General features: G+C 35.9%; 1 protein-coding gene across 5 annotated transcripts; it reads left to right on the top strand.

Moving 5' to 3' along the window:
• The first annotated feature begins 1,330 nt into the window (after positions 1–1,330).
• On the top strand, positions 1,331–18,052 carry LOC105173765 (beta-glucosidase 12-like). Of its 5 annotated transcripts, none has more exons than XM_020697689.2 (13): positions 1,331–1,631; positions 1,773–1,842; positions 2,995–3,053; positions 3,631–3,706; positions 4,997–5,074; positions 5,196–5,283; positions 5,495–5,657; positions 6,285–6,400; positions 6,538–6,752; positions 7,886–7,920; positions 7,992–8,091; positions 8,522–8,624; positions 17,018–18,052. In XM_020697689.2, exons 1-13 carry the CDS (start codon positions 1,467–1,469, stop codon positions 17,205–17,207), a joined length of 1,458 nt encoding a protein of 485 aa, XP_020553348.1. In that variant the 5' UTR covers positions 1,331–1,466; the 3' UTR covers positions 17,208–18,052. The 5 variants fall into 5 exon arrangements, with proteins under 5 accessions (XP_020553348.1, XP_011093948.1, XP_088731624.1 ...); XM_011095646.3 differs by having other exon boundaries at positions 5,399–5,657; positions 17,018–18,051; XM_088875498.1 differs by having other exon boundaries at positions 5,399–5,657; positions 8,023–8,091; positions 17,018–17,159.
• The last annotated feature ends 6,218 nt before the right edge of the window (positions 18,053–24,270 follow it).

Raw genomic sequence — 24,270 nt, 5'->3', positions numbered from 1 at the left:
AAAAGGAGATTCTTGAAACTTTACTCAAAGTTGAGGTAAATATTCTCCTACTCAATGCAATTCAACAAATACCTCGCTATGCAAAATTTCTCAAGGAATTGTGCACCAACAAATCCAAATTGAGAGATAATGAAAGGGTAAGTATGGGATACTTATCATATATTTATCTCTTCTTATTTTAGTTTTTTATTTTTATTCTTCACAATCATAAATCCCCCCAAATTATTTTTATTTTTATTTTTTGAAGGAATTAATTTAAAATCAATCCCTGTGGATTCGACCCTACTCACACTTCTACAAAAGTGTTCGTGGGAATTATTTTTGGTAGATCCAACACCCATCAGAAATGGTCGAGGATCACACCTTTTTTGCATCTCCCTCGTCCGACGTCCGAATCACGTGTTAGTTGAATGGTTGCATAGATTGTGACTTCTACATCATAAATCTAGTATTTCGACCCCATTCGATCATCCATCACTGAGGAATTGCCCTTCCAATATTCTGAAATCATAGTCTCGCCATTGCACTGGGAGACTCCAAACACATTGTCAATTCCTACCCAATCGGAACCGTCTAATTCTGAAACACCTTGGAGGTGTTTCCAACACCCCTAGGATCTCTCCATTGAAATAGTTTTCGAAATCTCCAAAGATAAAGCAGTTTGCTTCACACATTTATCTCCTGCTTGCACGTAGTGTGGCGCTCGACTATCGCTCTTTTATCTCCATGCCCAAACATCCTCGAAATTACTTCACACATGGCAGATAGCATCCCAACACATCAAGTAAATTCCCATACGAACAATATTGAAATCCCCAATTAGTAAGAGACTCTGTTTGGTAGCCGTTTGCGCACCTGCGTGCCGGCCGACATTCTCTAACTGCCCGTATGTTCTCCGCAAGTCACTACCAACTATCTTGGCTAAGGTGCAGCCAGTGACACACTGCCGATGCGCTTTCTAAACTGTTGCTCCCTGTAAAAGATTATGCAAATGATGCAGATGATTAAATACTATGATTCTGAAAGTAAGAATTATCCATTCAATAATCAAAGAGTACGCTATGTTTCTTCTTGTTAACAGAAAGTGATTCAGCATTCCATATAATTTATATGTGATATTCCACAGCTATACCCCTTTCTGTATAATGCTGAAGACGTGATCAAATGGGTTTCGGTCCACCCAACATAAACACGAGAATGCTATTATAATAGTAATGATATATATCTTTTGCAAATTGTTGACATTGTTATATATATATCTCTATTTAAATAACATAATAAGTCTGATGACAAATTTATTTGTATAATATATGGGAAGAAGAGGCATCAGATATTGTTTAAGAAGAGACATCATGTTCCTGTAGGAGCACACCAAACTTGACTTCTTCCCAAACTTCACCGCTTCTAGATCCACTTTCTGCGCTTATATCGGTTCGGTGGTCGACCGCTGCAAAATAAGAAAAGCCATGGCAATTAGACCAGGTCATATCACTCTAAAAGTTGTGATATTGCTGGTTTGCTCGTCATTTGCAAGCACAAGGCTTGGATTAACATTTGATGATCTGCCGCCTATCAACCGCAGCAACTTCCCGTTGGACTTCATATTCGGAGCTGGTTCATCTGCCTATCAAGTAAACTGATGACTATTTTCTGCATTAATTAGCTTTCAACTTTCGTTTCTTAGACATTGAAATTTTTGTTTTCTTGTCGGTCATGTAAGACTTTTAATATATATGTGATATTTGTTGTGCATGCGGTGATATTGTTAATAGTATGAGGGGGCTGCATTTGAAGGTGGAAGAGGAACAAGTATATGGGACACTTACACCCACAACTTTCCAGGTTTCTTTACTTTCTACTAGTTCTTGTTCATATACATAGGGTATGGTAGGATCATATACTATATAGGATAAATTACATCTTTAGTCCAAATCGATTTCGATCCATAATCTTTACAAATTATTATGTTTTTTGTCTGACTGTTGAAATTTGTATTAAAACTAACCGAATTTGAGAACACGGCCATGTTGGAGAATACGGCTAAGATGTTTGAAATGAAGCAATTTTTGCACGAACAAGTCTGAAGAACACGAGTTGGCCGTGTTCTTAGAATTGAAGTTTTCGGTGAATTCATCATAGATTTTTAATGAGTGTCTTACACTAGTTAAATTTGAATTATTATTAAAATATTATGTGGTAACTTATTTTTCTTGATGTTTACCATATCATATCACATATTATACTAGTTAAATTACATCTAACCTATTTTTTTACGAATAAACTACATGAAATTTTTGTTATTATCATATCTGCGAAATCATTGCTACCACAGCACAAAAGAAGAAGGAATAATTACGAATAAACTACACGAATTGATATAATATTTTCTTGTACTTCAATTTTTTTTCTTCCATATGACCTAAATATGACTTGTCATGTCGTTCGACATCCCATGTTTTGCTAAATAATCCTTGTAGATTAAAAATTATAATTTTATTTATTTTTTAAAAAATTTTAGTTTTTTATGGACTAAATGGATAATTTTTTCATAATCTTTAAATTTTTTTCATCCACCCTGTTCGATTTTTTTGTAAGTTTTTTATTTTTTTAAAAAAATAAAATTTACAGTAAGGGCAAAGTTCACAATTTCATACATCCATCCAAGAATGACATAATTTCATAAAAAATTAGGGAATAACTGTAAATTTTCAAACAATGATAGAGTATTTGTAATTATTGGCCCCACCCTACATCTGTTTGTAATAGCGGAACCCATGATTAATGATTGCATTTGGAGTCTTGTGTAAAATAATAAGTGATATACAAGAAAATCACTGTAAATATCTATTTTTCTTGTTAAAAATATTGTTAATGATTTCAAAAGAACAAGAAGTTTTTTTCATGGTCTGCTAAAATGTACTGAAAAAGATTACAATAATATTGCTCACGTTTTCTTCTTTATTGAAATAATGAAACACACAAGTTTATATGCAGGTGAAATATCCGATGGGAGCAATGGCGATGTGGCTGACAACTTCTATTATCTATATAAGGTAATTTCTCAATTATGAAGAATTTTATTTTTGATAATATGAAAGCATGAGCGATGTAAGAGTAGTCACTAACCAATAGCCATTTATTAATTCGCAATTTTTTTTTTCTTTGGTGAAATTTGAATAAATCATAGGGTAAGAAGGATTTGTACATTTGGTGATTAATTGGAATTCAATGATGTCGAATTCCGATTAAGTAGAAAATAGTATTTTTGTACCATAAATTAGGTTCAATTTATTTCTGATCTCATTCATTATGGAGTTAGTATTTTTAGTCCCACAATTTATAAAAATAAGTATTTTTGGTCCTCATCCACTTCTTTTATCTATAATTTAATGGTGTAGGACATGTGGGTGTTAAGTATTTTAGTCCCACCTGACGATTTTTTGTATTGCTTCTACTTGGTTTCAACTTACAGAGTTATAGGAAGGCTATGATTCATTTTTTTGTGAGAGAATACATAAATTCCCCTTTCTTTGCCCTAATTATGGCTTCAACTGGCTGACGTTTGAAATTTTTTTCAATTTGTCTAACATTAATTTCTAATTCCTCGTGACAATTAATCTAATGTGGCAGGATGACATAAAACTGATGAAGTATATAGGATTGGATGCCTTTAGAATGTCCATATCCTGGTCACGAATATTACCTCGTAAGACAGTTTATCATTATCATCATTGTTATTTAAGTTTAGCAACCAAACTTAACTGATCAATTTGAAAATTTATAAAGCAGAAAATTATAAGTTGAAAATAGTGTTGTTTTGTTTGCGAATACCATATGCTTTTGAACCGTTTATATCAAATTGATTTAAATAAAAAATTATAAAAAGTTTCTTCCCAGCTTTTGCAATTTATAGATAAAACATTAAGTATTAAGTTGTTTTCTCAAACACTTTAACCTTAACTTTTTTTTTCACATTTTGTCTTTATTTTCAAACAATTCCAATTTTCGCTAATACTTAATTTAAAATTTTTTTTACAACATGTTCCCACTAAAAAAGTATAAATTCCTGCAAACACCCCAAAAAAAATGTACAACGAAAAATACTAAAACACTAAAACGAATAATGAATATTTAATTTTGAAAGTTGTCCTAAGTATTTGATAAAAACTTTGAAAGGAAGCTTCTTTAACTTCTAAAATAAGAATAAGAGGGTGTTTGGTTGAGTTTATAAGCTCCTCGAAATATCTTATACGATGTTTAAAGCTTATAATTAAGCTCTTCAAAATTATTTGAAAATTTTCTTTCTGAAAAGTTTAAAAAATCTTAAAATAAAATATTTTGGATCTTATAAGCTCTTTAGAGAAAAGGTAATTTTATCTAATTTTTTTAAAATATCTTTTGAGCTCCTTAATCTTAATATCCAATAAACAAAATGGCAGTCATAATTTTGTTAATATTTTACGTTTGCATTTCAGACAATTGACGTTTCTCCCCCCCGAATAAAAATGATCTATTTATACAATTTTAATTTATTTGTTTGATGGATTAATTCTTCCATTATTATTGCAACATGAAGAGCTTGTTGTGCCAAACGTTCAAACAACTTATCTCTTGCATCCTATTCATCCAACACTTTAAGAACTTATTTTTAAAATGAGATTAAAAATTTTTAAACTTTGAAATATCTTATAAGATGTAGGAGCTTATAAGAATTTTTCAAATAAGCGTACCCAAACACCTTCTTAATTAGAATACTTATATACCCCTTGGAGATTGAATGAGTTCCTATCTTTTTATTTTTTAATATTTTGAAAATTACCATAAATTTATCCAAACATTTTGAACCATTTAGCTAAAAATAAGATCTAATACTTAGAAATTCGTAAGTACCTTATAAAATGTAAAAATTATAAGATCCTTTATATAATTCTAACCAATATATCCTTTTTAATTTATTCTATCTCGACTTTGTTCTTGATTACTTAATTATTCTTAGGTGGGAAGCTAAGCAGGGGAGTGAACAAGGAAGGGATTGACTTTTACAACAATGTCCTCAATGAGCTCATCGCAAATGGTGAAAAAATTTATATATCTGATTGCTTAGATTATTTCTTGAACTTTATATATCTCCTTCTCATTTAAGTTTTTCTTTTATTTTATTTTTTTCCTTTTTGTATCTTGTGATAAATGAACAGGTATAACACCGTTTGTGACTCTGTTTCATTGGGATCTTCCTCAAGCGCTAGAGGATGAATATACAGGATTTTTAAGTCCTCTCATTATGTGAGCCAATTCATACAATTTTTATCTTTAAAAGATGCACGCACGAAAATAAATAGAATTAAGACAAATATACCACAAGAAAAGAAGAGCTAAGCATGGTATATTATGTTGGCAGTAACGACTTTAGAGATTTTGCGGAGCTTTGCTTTAAAAAATTTGGTGATCGTGTTAAGCATTGGATCACAATTAACGAACCACATTCTTACGCTAGTTGTGGCTATGATGGAGGCTTTGTCGATAACATGGCACCTGGGAGGTGCTCCTCTAGGGCAATTTGTTCGCAGGGGGATTCAGCAACTGAGCCTTATATCGCCGCTCATCATCTACTCCTATCCCATGCAACAGCAGCCAAATTGTACAAGAAGAAATATCAGGTTAAATATAATTTGAATATTATTTCATTCATGAAACAAGCTTGTGCATGCACAAATTAGTAAGAGACTAAATAAATCGAGTTAAATCAAAGGGTTCATCAAGTAGTATTTATATAATTTGTTAATAAAAACTTAGTTTAGAAGTACGCATGGAGTACTTGTATTGTACTTTAAAGTTCTGATTCAAACTCAATCTTAGTTCTATTCAATTATTCACATAGTACGCATAATGTATGTTTTATAATAAAAGTGATAATTATATATATATATATATATATTAGAAAATTAAAGTGTCAATAAGTATCGTATTATATATAATAATACTGGACTAACTTGTTGTTAGTTGTTAAATAAAAATATTTCATATTGATAATTGTAATCGATTTATTCAAAAAATAATATTTCATCGTTTTCACTTCTTAAAGAAAAAACCAATGAAACAACAAATTTTGATAAACGTACATTAAATAAGATAAATACCAAAACACGGCCTGTGAATAAACTCATGATTCCTTAATACGTACGTTAGGTACTTTCTCATGCACGTATTCGACATGCCATTCGTTATTGCCTGTACCTCTAATGTTAAACTCTTGAATAATGTTAGAAGATTTTTATTATGTTCAGCCGATTCAAAGAGGAGAAATAGGAATAACACTAAGCACTATTTGGATGGTTCCATATTCAAGCAGCGAACTCGACGTTAAAGCAGCACAACGAGCTCTTGATTTTAAGTACGGATGGTGGGTAATTAAATACATATATATATATGTATATAAGTTTAAAAGCATATGTGATTATCTTTAAATTTACTTGTCACAAATCGAAACCAATTTCAGACAGTTTCGTACTGCTTCGAAGCAATTTTGGTATTGTGCAGGTTCATCCACCCATTAGTTTATGGAGAATATCCACAAATCATGCAACTCCTTGTGGGAAGTCGACTGCCAAAATTCACCAACAAGCAAATTGAGATGCTTAAAGGATCCTTTGATTTCTTAGGACTAAATTATTACACTGGGAACTATGCTGCTGATATTGCTGTTCGCAGTGGAAACGTTAGCAGCACAGCAGATAGTATGGTCCGTCTTTCAAGTAAGTTTTCAATTCTAAGAATTTCATTCAATTATGTGTATGCATGGAACCATATGAACTCATGTATTTATAATCCAAACCCTATCCTTTACAGTTGGACCAATTATTTAAAGTATTTTTTAAATATAATACTTGAAAATTAGTATCAGACTACATTCTGTGTGCAAGAAATTAATATTATTGATGAAGAACTAAGTATTTAATAATTTACATATACATGTTTTATTATCTTAAAAGAAGAATTCCAAATATATTTGTTTCTATTAAATATGTAGAAAGTATAAAGTATGTTTATTCAAATCAGTCCTTTCTTTAGGTAGGAAAAACGATTTTTTTTTTTTTTATATTTTTGTATGTTGGGTATGATGTAATTATTTTGTATGAATAATGAAAATTTTGATGTCTTGTGAATATAGTATTAACACATTGCTTTAATTTCAAATAAATAGTCCAAATTATTTCAATTTTAAAAAATTAAAAAAATTAAGATTATGAATAAATTTTATAAAATTTATCTAATCTGAAAACATAGTCAGAGAATCTAAGTCAGCAATTTTTATAATTTTGATTTATTTTAACTATAATACAACTGAAAAATAAAAATATAATAAGAGACTGCTTATTTTAAGTTAAGTGATATGTTATTATATATTCACAGGAGTTCAAAAATTTCGTTATTCACATAAGATAATCGCATTATTTAGCATACTAAAAGATAAAAGAGTTGTTTAATTTGATAATTTTACAAACTTAAAAGATAAAAGTGAGAAAATAAACATAAATTAACCATTTTATCTTCTATAACGTCAAAATCCGGGCATATTTTCGCCAGAGAGTGGTCAAATGGACCAAATTGAGACAAAAATAAAATTTAAAGATGTTGTTAAGAAATAAACTTAAGCGAGTAATTAAAGTATACCTAAACAAAATATTTTTATAATCCACCAAAGTTTCTCTTATATCCCATTAAATTGAAAAACTAAAACTCATATGCATCGCATTAAATTCAAAACCTAAAACTCATTTGTATTTCCATAAATATATATGTGTGATGTAGGTACCATTTGGTCACAACCCTTACTTTCATAGAATGATCCATACCCTAATGTTGTTCTTCTTATTTATTTTAACAGCGGATGATATCAATGGTGTGCCCATCGGGGAACCTGTAAGTTGTTATCAAGAAAACTAAGTCTTTTTTCAATTGTTCTTGTAATAATTTAGTCTAATAATTTTCAGACTGGAACCATGTTCCTTGTGTACCCCAAAGGACTCTATGATCTTCTACTCTATACCAAAAAGAAATACAAGAATCCAACCATTTATATCACAGAAACCGGTAAGTCGAATCACCATACTCTTTAGAGTATAATTGTAATTGTGCATCATGTATATATTTGTGAAAATATTCGACAATATGTCAGTCCAAGAATTTATCAATTTTTTAAATTTAGGACGATTTTTGTTGGAATTTTTAAGCTCTCATTTTTATACTCTCACGTAATATGTACATGGAAAATTGAATGCGTTTGAAAAATTCAAATAGAAAAAACCATCATTTTGGGAAAATTAACAAGTTCGTTGATTTATTAAATCAACTTTTCACGGGATTAAGATTGCCAAACCATCAAATATAGGAGACGAAAATTGCAATTAAATCGATTCTTTCAGTTGTATTTTTCTTATGCTAAAACATTATTATTTAGTTGCCTGTTTACATATATAGAGAGATGGATGTTTTCATTTATTTTCTTCTGCACTATTGTAAGGTTTTTCTGCTCTCAAAGATGGAAATATTGAACATGCTGTCAAAGATCTCCAGAGAATTAATTTCTACAATAGTCATTTTTGGGTTGTTCGGGAAGCAATTAAGTAAGTATAACTTTCATAATCAAAATTCATAGATATTTTTTTTCCATATGTCTAAAATCCATTCTTCGTAGTTTCACTAGAAGAAATATGATTATAATTTTGTCATGGTTTGTTACAATAGTCATCAAAGACATAAAAATCATGATAAATACTAATTAACTATAGATAAAATCATAATAAATATTTTGACCATAGCTAAAACTGCGGCCAATATTAACTAATTTTTGTTAAAATTTAAATTTTTACATTAATATTGTTTGACCATCTTACATAATATTCGTTTACCATGACTCCAAAATTGTAGTAATTTTTGACATAGCAAATATTCCATTTTATCTGCTAAAATAAAAATAAAATATTCCATTTTCTATGGAGTTTCCTTTTCAAGGACATTCCTAATTGATAAAGTCATTTTTCCTACAATGAGTTGTTCACCTAAAAATTTTACCATTACAATTGCACCTTCAATTATTTTTTTTATTATATAATTAGATCCCTAGAATTCAATATTTATTGAAATAAATAGAAAAGGAATTTATATATTTAAAGACACTTTTGACCGTATTTAAGACAAAAACCATATTTTTAGATTCAAATTTTAAGTCCATGTAAAATATTTAGATGTACATATGTCACTTAAGAATTTCGATCATTATCGTTCCTCCTAAATTTTCACTCACAGATATTATTTTTTATTCCTAAATTTAAGAAAATCAAGTTTTCTGCTAGAAATAGATTTTTTTTTAAATATAAACAGTTGATTGATTGATTTTATATGATTAAGGTAACTAACATAATTGATGCGTGTGATTTTAGCACGTGTCCAAAGTCCTTTGGATTTCGATGTTGGATTTGGGCTAATTGAGTGAAAGCATTTGAGAAAAAGAGCCTACAAAACAACACGTTAGCACACCAATCCTTAAGTTAGTTCCGAATTTAGAAGTGAATAAATATAGAGGTAAATTATAATGAGAAATTGAAGTAGAAATAAGAATTTTTTTAAGTAAAATATAGCTCGAACACGAGTTAAGAAGTAGCAGAGAGATAGCGAGAGAATTTCCAAATTATTAAAGGGAGGTCTGTTGAAGGATGCCGCCCATATTTATAGAGGGGGAGTCCCTCTTCGCAGGAACTCTGGACAGGGCTGCGTAATCGAGAAGGAATGTGAAATTTTGCTGGATAAGGTCGCACCTTATCCCCTTCTTGAGCAGCACGTCTATGGATGAAGAAGGACTCCCTCTTCGTGAGGAGTCCAGTTTCTTGAGGACACCTCTCTTCTTCCGGATTGGTGTTGGAAGGGTGCAGCAAGCCTTCGTACTGGGCCTTCTTCTTGGGCTGAACTTGGTGCAGCAGGCTTTTTTCTAAGATAGACTCTGTGTGATGGGCTCCTTTTTGGACTATGCCTAGTGGACTTCCCCCTATGACCGTTCTTGCTGCAGGGGGACTCCTCCTTGGTCTAAGCTCGACACTCTCGGGCGGGCTGCCTCCATCATGGGCTTATGGGCCTGACTTGGGCTTGGGATTTCTACTTGGGCCAAACGGTATTGGGCCACACCCATCATTCAGTCCCTCCTACTCTAAGGAGGAAGGATGCCTCCTAGCTCCTTAGAGTAGGAGCCCATGTATCACTGGAAGAAGGAACTCGTCTTCTTTAGCCTAACTCTTCCTTAGGCCTGACTTGGAGCTTGAAGGAAGGAGGGTGCTCCCTAACTCTTGATGTGGGGGTTCCTATAGCCTGGAAAGGTGGGACCCGTTTTCGTTAGCTTGGTGCCTGTCTTTTGTAGAAAGTGAATCCCCAACCTTTTGTCAGGCCGATTTGACGGCTGTAATTATAACAGGGGCGCGTTCCTTTCGTAATTGCAGCAACAACGTCTGGCGACCTCTCTCCCATGCGCGTGGTAATCGCCCTCACTCTAGCGGTTACCAAGAGAACATGGGTTAAACCTCCTCCATTGCCAGCTTTTGATTTCCTTCCTCTTCTTCATTCAAAAAGTTCTCTTTAAGGCACCAGGATCTCCTTCTAGTCTTCGTCTTTCTTTGTAAGTATTTTCTTTTCGTCTCCTTAGAGTTTCGTCTTTTCTTGAAAATTGTCTTCGTCCAGCGAGTCTGTTCGCTTCATTAAGGAGACATTCTTGGCGATGATCGCTCAAAGGTGACTTCTAAGAGGACAGACCCTATTCTGCCTTGTTTGGAAGGGGCCAGAGGAGGAGCCTAAGGCACGCCACTGCAACTGCCCGCCAGTTGATAGATGAGGACACATATTACGAAGAGGGGGAGAACAAAGGTGAAGGTTCTTCCCCTGAGGAGGAGAGGGGGGTAAGGTCCTGGTCTGAGGAGGTAAGGACACCTGAGTCTTCTTCAGAGGATAAGGCATCCAGGTCTCCTTTAGGAGAGGAAGACGGGTCAGTCCTTCTAAGGAACGAGGAGAGTAGGAGAGGGCTCCTCAGTCACCAAAAGACTAGGAGTTGTCTACTCTACAAACCTCCTTCGTAGACCAACTTCTTCAAGAATGTCATGTTCCTCCTTTCTTCTTGTATATACCCCTTCTCCCATAAGTCACCCTTTTCATCCTCCTCCTAACTATTTATATCTTTTTGCTGCACAACTACGGTCGAGTTTATGTTTTCCTATTCCTCTTTTTTATTCTAAAGTTGCAAGAATGTTTCAAGTTCCTCTAAATCAGTTGGCTCCAAATTCTTTCAAGATTTTGACTGGATTTTTTATAGTTCTTCGTTTCTGAGGTCATCCTAAAACTGGTCACCTTTTTGCTAAACGTTATTGCCTTGAAAAGGCTGAAAAAGGGTTCTTCTATTTTGTTCCTCGAGAAGGGGTATCCTTTTTGCATCTACCACATCCTCCTAAGCAAAGGAAAAAAAATGGTTATTTTTATGTCCTTCCTCCTCATGCTTGGTCTTTGAGTAATGGATCTATAAGGCCCCTTCCCCTGTGTATGCGGACCAAGGACAGCAGCCTTGTCCTCCTTGTTGAATAAGTTGAATGTGTCCCCCTATGATTGCCAGTCCCTAGTTGATGAGAGGTTGGTGGGGACTCGGGATGGCCCCTAAAACAAAGACCTTGGGGAATTTCTTCGGTATTTTTTTTCTACCTGTTATTGTCTTTCATTCTTCATGCTTTCTTGAAGTATTGATCTTCTATGTTTGTGTGTGAAGAACATAATGTCTAGCAAACTTATGAGGAATCACGTAGTGGGAGGCCGAGTTGGTGGAACCCTAACTCCAAAATCTTCTAAGGGGGCCGTTGCTTCCAATAATGCAAGAGGTAAACGTCCTTCCTCCTCATTCTCTCTTGGTCCTGTGGCTAGGAGTTCTTCAAAGAAACCTCGCACAGGCTCTATGGGGGCCCCCTCCTTCCCGTACTTCCTCTATGCCCCCTGTCGTTCCTCCTTCCAAGGAAGAAGTGGATACCCTTTCTAGATCTTCCCGTGCCTCTTCTGTCTGCCTCCACAGCCGCCATTTGCTTTACTAGGATAGGGGGAAGACCTCCTCAGTGGCAGACTTGAGGAAAGGGATCTTATCTTTTGGGAACAAGGAGCTCTTGTCCTCTCCCGAAGGAGAAGTTGAAAGGGATGGAAGATCTCTACATCTTCATAGTACCCTTCTTTCTATATTTTTCTTCCTTTGTTGTGTCAATTCTCTTGATGGTTCTTGCTTTTAGTAGGCGGCCTCTGTTTATGACAGGGGTTCCCCTTATTCCTCCAAAAGATTCTCAAAACGGAAGTTGGAGGATAAGGTGGAACGCTTGGGAAGCGAAAATGTAAAACTGAGGGAGCCCAAGATGTAGTTGAAGAGCCGCTGCCAGTAATTGGAGAGGGAGGTGAGGAAGTTGTAGAAGGAGGCAACTAGTCACGAGAGCGCATTCAAAATGGAGGTGATGGATTTTCCTCATTCAGAGGAGGGAAAGAATTACTTGGAGGCCTACTAGGGAAGCCGCCTGAAGGAGTACAAGAGGTCTGTAGAATATCAATAGGTGGCCAAGATAACGGGACCCTACTTCGAGCATGGCTTCTTAGCCTGCAAATATCAGTTTCAAGCTCTATACAAGAGAGAACCTTCCTTCCTTGATCTTGCCACAGCTCTATACAATGTGCCTGATCCCTATGCTGAACCCTCTATCCCAAAAGAGGGAAACCTCCCCCCATATTCAGTTTCCGTTATCTCTTGACTCTTTATATGTACTTTTTCTTAGCGTCGTGCTGATCCTTGGAAAAGATGCAGAAGGAGACTTGGATAATTTAATGGGGGAGCTAGAGGTAGAAGTGAGGAGTCCCCTAAATGAAACAATTGATTCCATAGAAGGGGATCTCCCAGGTGGGGTCTAGTTTCCCGCTAGTTTTAGTGTGTCCACTCTTTGCAATATAAGGTCCCCTACATGAAAACACAGTGCCTTTACGCTCCTATTGTGGGCATTGATCATGGTATTCTTGTATCTTCGAATACGAATGAAAGCTCTTTTCCTCAATTCTTCGATAAGGTCCAGATTTTTCTTCAATAATTCTGTATTATTTTCTTTAGAGAAGTGTAGGATCCTATGGGATGATACTCCCAACTCTGCTGGATTAATTGCCTTTGTCCCTTGCACTTCTCCTACACCTCCGAGTGTAGGGAACTTGGTTTTCGTATGGTAGGTGGATATCACGACTTAGAAGGCGTTGAGGGTGGGCCTTCCTAAAATGACATTGTAGGCTGAAGGGGTTTCCACCACCAGGAATTTTAACAGGCATGTTCTTCGAGTGGCGGTAGTGCCTAAGGTTAGAGGAAGTGAAACTATGCCCCTAGGATGGACCACTTCCCCTACGAATCCATAGAAGGAGGTATACATTTTTTCTAGAGGGGTGTCTTTTAGTTGCATTTGATCGTATGCTTCTTCAAGCAATATATCAGCAGAACTCCCCGAATCTATGAAGACACGTCTCACTTGATAATTAGTCAATAACGGGGTGATGACTAGAGCGTCGTTGTTGGGGCTCCTAGAACCTTAATGTTCTGCCCTTCCAAACTGATTAGGGAGGCATCCTCCATGGCACCGACATCCTAAATTTCTTTGATAATCACGTTGTGCGCCTCTCTATCCTATGCCTTTCTAGCATGGTTGCAGTCACCTCCATTTAGACCTCCTACAATCATTTATATGACTCCCCTTTCTATGAAGGTCATTGGTTTCGGACTTTCCTTCAAAGGCATTCTTGTGTTTTTCTCTTGATAAAGATTTCAGAGAGGAAATCTTCACTTTGTTCCCCTTGTTTGTTTCTTGCTTGATGTATGGTCCTGTTCCTCGGACCGTCTCCCAACAGACATACTCCAGCAAATATCTATTTTAGATGAGCCTTTCGATCTAATTTTATAGATGCCGATATTTCGATGGTATGGTTGTATCATTATGAAAATGGCAGTTGTCGGACTTGGGATGTTGGGGTTGTTCTCTCCATGATCGAGGACGAGTTAACAATCCTTTTCCTTCGACGACCATGAGGTCTTAGGTAATAGGCATCCTGAGCGGGGTGTAGACAGCATGGATCCTTTGGAAGGGTGCCTTCTTGTCCCTAAAATCCGTGCGCTGTTTCTTGAAGGGGCCTCCTCCCTAGCCTCTTTCCTCTTTTCTCCGTGACTTTCTTTCTTGGCGGCTTGGACATCCTCCATGTTAATATACTTGGCCGTCCGAGCCAGGAGGGCATCAAACTTCTAAACAGGGTTCTTGGCTAGGGATTTGAAGAAATCCCTGTCCAGAAGTCCTTGCGAGAAGGCACTGGCCTTATTCTTGTGTGGTGGAGGGCATTTCCAAAGCTGCGGTGTTCAACCTTTCCAGGTATTCCCTCAACGGCTCGTTGTCCTTTTGGCGTATGGTGAAAAGGCTTAGTTCCATCTTCCGAAGCTTCCGCTATTGGTGAATTGATGAAAAAAGAGGGATCTGAACTCTTGAAGTTTCCTATTACTCTAGCAGGCAACTGGTTAAACCATTGTTGTGCGGCCTCAGCGAAGGTGGTGACAACAACTGGAAACTCGATCCTGTCCGTGTACTTGTGCAACAAGGTTGTGTTCTCAAAATCCTAAAGGCATTTTTGAGGGTCAGTCTACCTATCATATTCAACAATAATAGGGGTGTGGTAGTTTAGAAGGACTTCGTCCGCCATTATTGCATCTATGAAGGGGACACCCTGTTGTTCTTCTCCTACTCCTGCTATCTGGTGTTGCACGTCCTGGAGGCCTTTTTGAAGGCACTCCAACTAAGCCAACTATTGTTGCGGAACTGCTGGAAGGAGCCCTTGTATCACCGTTGGCGGGGCCTTAGTTACAGCGATGTTTCCTTCTGGTAGGCTTCCTTCTATTCCTCCTTAAGGGATTCTTGCTTCCACCACAGGGGCTGAGCGGGCAGGTACTAGTACCGCTATTTGCTCCCCAATGGCTGCTACAACCATTACTTGAATTGCACACAACAAGGCTGGGTGAAGTTCTCCTGATGTGGTGTCTAAGAAGCTGTTTCGCCTTGGAGGGTCAATCAATGGATCCACCAACCTGCGGGGTCGGAACAAGCAAAGTTGGGGTGGACCCTCCTATCGATGCTAGGGAGGTTCTCGAAACAACCTACAAAGGTTGATTGTTCCTGGGTGCCTCCACGACCTTCTGCTTGTTAGCGGGATTGCCGGGGTTATCCATATTTACTCACGCCTTTAACTCAATTTTTCAAAGACGACGCCGATTGATGCATGTTATTTTAGCATGGGTCCAAAGATCTTTAGATCTCGATATTGAATTTGGACTAATTGAGTGAAAGCACTTGAGAAAAAGGACCTGCAAAATAACATGTTAGCGCTCTGATGCTTAAGTTAGTTCTGGATTTAGAAGTAGAAATTATAATGAGAAATTGAAGTAGAAATAAGAATTTTCGTCAATAAAATATAGCTAGAATACGAGTTATGAAGTGCCAAAGAGATAGCGAGAGAGTTTCCAGATTGTTGAAGGGAGGTCTGTTGAGGTGTGCTGCCCATATCTATAGAGGGGGAATCCCTCTTGCAGGAACTCTGGAGAGGGCTGTGTAACCGAGCAGGCGAAATTTTGATGGATAAGGTCGGACCTTTTCCCCCTCTTGAGCAGCACGTCTTCGGATAGGAAAGGCTCCTTCTTCATAAAGACTCTTGTCTTGCAAGGAGTTCTCTTAGGTTGACGAGTCCAGTTTCTTAAGAGCACCTCTCTTCTTCTGTGTTGGTGTTGGAACAGTGCAACAAGCCTTCGTACTAGACCTCCTTCTTGGGCCGAACTTGGTGCAGCAAGCTTTTTTCTTGGACAGACACTCGTGTGGGGCGCTACCTCTTGGACTGAGCCTAGTGCACCTCCCTCTTGGTCCGATCCCGCTATAGGGGGCCTCCTCCTTGGGCTAAGCCCTCCTTGGGGTCAACGGGCCTGACTTGGGCCAATCACTTTTGCTCTACTTGAGCCAATCACTTTTGGGCCACACCCATCAGTAACCATATACAATAATTTTAAAATAAATAAACAGGATATCAAAATTAAAATATATGTGATATATGCAATCGGAATATTACGTGCTAAAAGATTTAGATTGATAATTTAGAATATACTTACCAATATTCTGGCATATGATACTTAGAATTTTATGACACTTAGAAACATTAAATTTTTAAGATAAGTAGGTATAAATTAGATAAACTTGAAAGTTTATATAAGATACAGGCGCCTATTTAGATACTTTATTTTCTAAATTTATAGTTTTAGAAATAAGTTAAATGCAAGCAGAGTTGAAACCCTACGATCTTAGAGATTATGGGTGCGAACCTGCGATATCCATGGGATGTTGTTCTACTGCAATATAGTAGACATTATCTACCGTAATAGTAGGTGTTGTTTATTATTTTTCTAATATTATTGATCATGGTATGAATATCACAATTATCTTTGTTATTTATGATATTTGATAATAATAATTTTAATCAATTTTATTTTAAATAATAATATGTAGTTGATCGCTTCAAATAGAAAAAAAAAAAGAGTAAATGCAATTGCCTCCCCTGTGAAAACAAAATTTGAAGAACGAGGCACTTTACTGTTTTATGCATCTCACTCCCGCAAAATGCATCTGGTACTTCATCTTAACCATTATAAATATATGGCTTGTCTCAGTTACTAATACAAAAGTATAGATATTGAATTCCTTTTTTCATTTATTGTCAACAGACAATTTTTACATATATACACAAGCGCATTTTTGTTCTAACAGAAAACTAACCAGACTTAAAAAGAATAAATTATTTAGGAGATATTTTTGCCTATTTATCATTTCACATAGGGAAAAATGCTTTAACCCATTACAAATAGAAATTAATTAGATTGTGTAATGTAATATAGATTTTGTGTTGGCAGGAAATGTGTGAAGGTGAAGGGCTTATTTGCATGGTCATTTTTGGACACTTTTGAATGGACAACTGGTTATGACATCGGATTCGGATTTTTCTACGTGGATTTCAAGAATGGTCTTCGAAGAATTCCCAAACAATCAGTTGTTTGGTTCAAAAATTTCCTCAATAAAAGTGAAGGAGGTGTATTCAGTTAAGTTTTCACATAATTGTATTGATTGCATTTACACTTTGAATTTCAAAATCAAACAAAAAGGTTCCCCTCAATATTAACTGATGTGGGATTGACCAAAACTCTTGAAAACAAAATACTTATTCTCATATATCACAAATTCTAATTCTTCTCCAAATAGAAATTTTTTATCAATACAAAATAATCATATGGCCAATGTAATACAAATACGTATGAAATGATTCTTTTAGGTCTAATTAAATTTGATTTGACGTAAAATTTCTGCTTATTTACCTCCAGACCACCTACATAGTGAACCAGTAGACCACGAAACCATGCTATAACATCAAAAACGGCTCAACACAACCATCATTTTGATATGGTGTGTTTTATCACTCAAATGCATACTTAATTTGAGGATTTTAGAACTAATTCATTATAGTGATAATTGAATTATGTATCGTTTGAATGAAGAATTGATTTTAACCCGTATTGAAGAAAGAGGGTCAAAAAGCTCTAAATGAAGTTGGAAAGTGATGAAGGGAAGAGGAGACAAAAAATAAACCTGAGCATTGGTTAGGACGTGATCACACCCGATTCAATGTCCAAGGTGGTCTGAGAAGAAGAATACATTTTGAAAAGTTTTTAGGAAAGATTTGTTTCCTTTTTAATGGAAGAACATGAAAGGAAGGAAAGAAACACCCCTAGCCTGCAGATTTAAAAGGAGAAGCAAAAGAGAAATTATACATTCACAGTTTTGGGAGTTTGGAGCAAGGAGTTGAAGGACGTCAATCTGGTCTATTAGTTTTTCTTTCTATTTCTCTCTAGTTTATATTTTGTTTAGGATTTTTTATTTCCATACGAACACGTTGTGTAACTAATTTCCTTTTCTGATTCAAGAGGAAGTTGAACCCAATTGTTTATGTTTTGAGATCTTAGTTTTATTTGATTTTCCTGAGTTTTCTTCTTTATAAATTGTTTATGGAATAATTATTACTGATAAATCTAATAATTTGACTCAATATTAATTGTTCTGTTACCATCCATGAATCTAGTGATATGTAATTCTCATAAATGAGTATGAGTAGCAAGCAAATTAATTATGTGCTTTGCATGATTTATTTGTAGGGATAAGAAAACTATATTAGATAATTGCAGCTATCTCAAGTGCTTGATCTAAGTTTAGTTGTTTTCACTGATAAATGCTTTTATTGAATTAATATAGAACATTATCATACCTAGTCTTTAAGATAATAAGTTACGATTTAAATGCTTAAGTCAAATCAACTACAGTAGAAAAATAGGAATTTATTATGGCTATCTTAATAGATTCCAATGTTGAACGAGTGGTTATGAAATTAATCTTATGTGATCAATGATTCACATAACAATCATTTAGATCAGAATCCTTCTTCATTGATTCGATCCTAGTTATCTATTTCTACTTTCTATTTAGTTAATTCTCAATTCAAACCCTCCATTTGGTTACTAAAACTAAGACTGAGAAATTAATTCATAATTCCGTTAGAATTCGTCCTAGTTCCACTACTACTATAATTTTAGAATCAATAATTAATTGTGACGACTTTGATAACCAATCAAAATTTTGGCACTGTTGTCAGGAAGCTACTTCAGTTTCGTGGCTCCTGTTTGTTAGAATAGGTTCATCATTGTTCCTTCTCCTCTATTGTCGAAGTCTTTATTGGTATGTTGTGTTCTTGTCGCACAATTAAATTGCAGTTCAACCTAGAAATCGAGAAAATAATGCATTGCCTGAGGAAGGCGACTGACCAAAAGAGGATTTGGGAGAAACATGCATTGTGTTTGGATTTGTGTTTTAGTTGTTTTGTTTTGTGTTTTGAAAATAGAGAGAGAAAAATAGAGATAAGTAAGTGTGTATTGAAAATAGATGATATGTTTGGATTTGTGCTTTGGGATAATTTAAAATATTCTAAAATAAGTGGTGTAGGTTTGATGTTGGGATTTGACAAAAATCACTATTCATTGTCAAATCATATATTTATATATATATGTATATGTATAGATATTTTATATTTAATGTTGTATTATTGGGAGACAAAAATTACTGTTTATTGTTAAATCATGTCTGTTTTATATTATATATATATAATTGTATATATATTATATATAGAAAGTTTAAAAACAGAAAAACGCGCAGATAAGGTGTAAAAACACAAAAATAAACATTGAGTGTGTTTTATCTTATCTCGAAAAACGCGAGAATAGAAATCCAAACAAAGCCCATGTTGATTTGACTGTTGGAGGGGAGTCCATTTTTTAGGCAAGATGGCAGCCAAAAATCGAAGAAGTATTTAGCAACCTTTATGCATTATTTTTCCATATGTTGATGCTGACTTTGAATTGAAATTTGGACTAATCCATTTGATTCTTTATTTCATTGACTTGCAGGAGAAGACTCACACGAGTATTTGAAGGAGTTCCATGTCTTGTGTGTAGGAATCAAGTATAATAGGGTAACTGATAAGCAATTGAGCCTAAGAGTCATCTTGTTCTTGCTCAAGGACAAAACTAGTGACTGGCCTTATTGTCTTTCTTTTAGTCCATATAAATGTGGCAGAGATACAAAATAGTTCCCAGAGATATTCTTTCCCGCATCTAGAGCCATCCACATTCAAGAAGAAATATTGATAGAATTCAAGAATGAAAAGAAAGTGAAAAAGATTGTGGAAGAATTTTAAATTCAAGAAGCAGTAATTGTATAACTGCACTTCTGAATTTCTCTGTTACAACCAAGAAGGATAAACCTTCTTTTATAGACTGAGCACGATCCTTGAAGAAGATAACCAACTAACAGACTAAAAAGCGCTGACACGCTTACTCACAACGGCTAGATGAAAACGCATTTTCACTTAAACAATGTAAAAACGCCAATCTATTCAAGAACGCGAGAACGACTTCGTCCTGCGTTTCTTCCTTCTTCTTCCCTGATCTCCTCTGTTAACTCTTGCATCTTTCACCTTGGAATTACTGCTTTTTATCAACAATATATGATGCGGATTCTCGTTGGATTTCATCACCCCCCTCACAAGTTAAACTTGGGTGAAGATTGAGCAAGTATAACTTGGACTTTAAATAAAGAAAGGAGTTACCACATAGAGGTTTTGTGAAGAGGTCTGCAATCTGCTGCTTTGAAACCACATAAGTTGGTTGAATAATCCCTTCTTTGTATTTATTCCTCACAATGTGACAATCTATCTCCAGGTTTTTAGTTCTTTCATGGAATACCGGATTTGCAGTTATGTGTAATGCGGCTTTATTGTCACAATAAAAGGGAATAGGTGTTTTGACTTCAACTCCCATGTTCTTCAAAATATAGATCAACCATGTAACTTCACAAGTTGTGGCAGCCATACATCTGTATTCAGCTTCAGCAGAAAACCTGGCCACGGTTGTTTGTTTCTTGGTTTTCCAAGATATAGCGCCCCTCCCATGAACGCACAGAAGCCGATCAGAGACTTCCTTGTCAATTGGCAAGCAGCCCAGTCTACATCACAGAAAACCTGAAATGAGAAATTCAAATTTGCAGGAAAGAATAAACCTGTGGAAATGCTCCCTTTTAGCTATCTGACAACGTGAATGGCCGCATTCCAATGTCCTTCACAAGGATGTTGGAGATGTTGGCTCAATTGTTGCACAACGTAGCATAAGTCCGGTCTTGTAAATCCTAGATACAACAATCTTCCGACCAATCTTCTGTATTTAGAAGGGTTAGTAAGTTCTGCTCCTGTATTTTTTGTGAGTTTTAATCCAGGAAGTAATGATGTAGTGACATGTCTCCCTTTGCTTAGCTTCACATCATCAACAATATCTTGTGCATATTTGTGTTGGGACACCACCATTCCTCCTGCAGAACGAGCCATTTCCAGGCCCAAAAAATACTTTGCACTTCCGAAATGTTTGACAGTGAATAGTTTGTCCAAATAGTCTTTTACCGGCATTATTGAATCCTCACAGGCAGATGTTATTAAAATATCATCAACGTATACGAGTAATGCAATTAGATTCAGCCCTGAACCTTTCACAAATAGACAATGGTCATGACTGCATTGAACAAAACCAAATTCACTAACTTTGGTTGTGAATTCCTCATTCCATTTTCTAGATGCTTGCTTTAAACCGTATAATGATTTTTCCAGCTTGCATACCTTTCCCTTTGGGATTTCATAACCTTGGGGAGGTTCCATATAAATGTCCTCATCAAGGTAACCATGCAAGAAAGCATTGTTAACATCAAGGTGATGTAGTGGCCATTGCTTTCTTACAGCCACAGCTAGGAAGATTCTTACAGTGACTGCCTTTGCCACAAGTGCAAAACAGTCATTGTAGTCTTCTCCCTCTACTTGGCTGTAGCCTTTGGCCACTAACCTTGCTTTATACCTTTCAATGGTGCCATTGGGATTAAGTTTTACCTTATACAGCCACTTACATCCAATGGCTTTCTTGTCAGTGGGCAGGTCTGCTATTTTCAACGTTTTGTTCTTTGCAAGAGCATTGAGTTCTTCTTGCATGGCTTTCTCCCATTCTTCCTTTCCTTGTGCTTCTTTGAAGTTCCTTGGTTCCTGCATGTCAGAAAGGTTTTCCACAAAACAAGTGTGTGCTTGTGTCATATAGTAGTTAGTGTTGTCATCAGTGTTGTAACACTCATAGTCTCTCATCCAGGTTGGTTTAGTGTGCGGTCTGCTTGACCTTCTAGGTGATATGTTGTCAGTTCTTTGTACCTATTCTGGTTCATCACTAGATTTGTTAAGGGACACTTTTGATTCATCAATGTTAATGATTTCACTAACTACAGGGAGTGGACAAACTATATCAGAATCATCTTCATTGTGATCAGAAAAAGGGAATGTATTTTCATAGAAAATTATATCTCTGCTTATATGTATATTTCCAGTGCTTAACTCCATAACTCTGTATCCCTTAGTACCATTAACAAATCCTAAGAATACACACTTGAGAGCCCTTGGTTCAAATTTATTTTTAAAGGGAAGAGTGTTAGTAATGAAGCGAAGGCATCCAAATACCTTGATGTGATCATAAGCAGGTTTCACTTTATACAGAAGTTCATAGGGAGACTTCCATTTAAGGGTCTTAATAGGTAATCTATTTACCAGGTAAGTAGTCATAAGTAAGGAATCAGTCCAGAATTTTAAAGGCATGTTGGCTTGAAACATTAGGGACCTAGCAATTTTCAGAAGGTGTTGGTGTTTTCTTTCTACAACACCATTTTGTTCAGGAGTATAGACACAAGTCCTTCGATGTACTATGCCTTTACTATGGAAGAAATCTTGGCATTCTTTATTAACAAATTCAGTGCCATTATCAGTTCTAACTTGCTTGATTTTTACATCAAATTGAGTAGAAACCATGTTATAGAACTGTTTCAGTTTTGATAAAGTCTGTGACTTGTGAAGCATCAAGTATGTCCATGTACTTCTATTAAAGTCATCCACTATGGTGAGCATATACTCATAATTATTAACAGAGTGCTTTCTATAAGGCCCCCACACATCCATATGTATAAGCTCAAAGACAGATTTAGTGCAAGACTCACTCAATGAAAAAGGCATTCTATGTTGTTTTGCCAACGGGCATATTTTGCATTCCATATCTTCAGTGGTTTCCTTACAAAGTTTCATTTGTTTCAGGACATCTAAACTTGTGTGTCCTAATCAATTATGCCATAGGGATTCATTACATCGAACTTTACATTTATTTAAATTGCAGACATCAGTGTACACATTCTCTTCATTGATAGGCAAGTTCAGTTTAGGAGCTCTTGTCATATGGTCTTGAGGTTATTTTTCTAGCATATAGAGCTTCCCCCATTGTTTACCTATGGCCAATACATCCCTAGTCCGAGGGTCTTGCACGACACAAACTTGGTCTGTGAAGTGAACATGAAGGTTATCATCTCTACAAAGTTTACTAACAGAGAGTAAATTGTGATTAAAAGCAGGAACATATAGAACATTTTTCAAGATGATGTTCTCTGTAATGTGGACTTCCCCTGTAATCTTGACATCTTGGCTATTGCCATTAGGAAGTTTAACAGATACCAAGTTGTCAAGATTATGAACAATTTTAAAAGCAGTTAAAGAGTTGCATATGTGGGCTGAAGCGCCACTATCAATAATCCATAATTGAGTGTTGGTAGTGGTTATACCTGCATACCCATGGAAGTCTGCGAAATTGGAGCTCATTTGGTTAGTGTTTTGATCTTGAAAGATTCTGAGCATCTCTTTTCTGATAAGATCTGTGATGTCTGAATCTGAATTTCCATTCGAACTTGTCTGTAGATTGTTGGCTTGGAAGTTAACCCTTGAATTGACGGTTCTTGCATTGGTTGGTCTACTTCCAGTTTTTCTTTGATCCATCATGTTTTTATCCCACAAGCTCAAAGCAACCTTCTTCAAGATGTCCCCTTTTCTTGCAGTGTTCACATTGCAAGTGCTTCTTATCAAGTGTTGTCCCTTTCTTGGAATTTATCTTCACATTTCCTTTCCCTTTGATCTCAGTAACTTGTACAGCCATAACTCCTTCTCGTTCAACTTCAGAAATTTCAGAATTTACTTGCATTTGTTTCTCAATTCTGTGCACCATGGAGCAAGCTTTAGCAGCTGTAGGTAGTGGGTCTATCAGAATTATCTGGTTCTTCACATGTTTATATGTGTCACCTAGTCCCATAAGGAACTGTATCAGTTGTTGGGAGGCGATTTTCTCTGACATCCTTTTGCTCGCTCCACACGTGCATACAGGCAAAGGATCCAAAGATCCTAATTCGTCCCAAAGTTTTTTGAGTTTTGTAAAATAGACAGCAATAGTAGAACTTTTCTGGGTAATGGAGGTGATCTTCCTTTGAAGTTGATAAAGAAGGGGGCCATTGCTCTCACCAAACCGCGTTTCGAGGTCTGTCCATAAGTCTTTAGCAGAGTTGGTATACAGGAACGCCTCTGCAATCTCCTTTGACATGGAGCTTAGTATCCATGAGACTACCATGTAGTCGTTTCTTTGCCACCGCTCGATGGCTTCTTTGTCTTCAGTGGGTT

The sequence above is a fragment of the Sesamum indicum genome, linkage group LG11, assembly GCF_026168435.1.
Source record: "Sesamum indicum cultivar Baizhima isolate 11 linkage group LG11, ASM2616843v1, whole genome shotgun sequence".
NCBI lineage: Eukaryota > Viridiplantae > Streptophyta > Magnoliopsida > Lamiales > Pedaliaceae > Sesamum > Sesamum indicum.
Note: the sequence above shows the minus strand (reverse complement) of the source record. Positions and strands in the feature narration are given on the sequence as shown.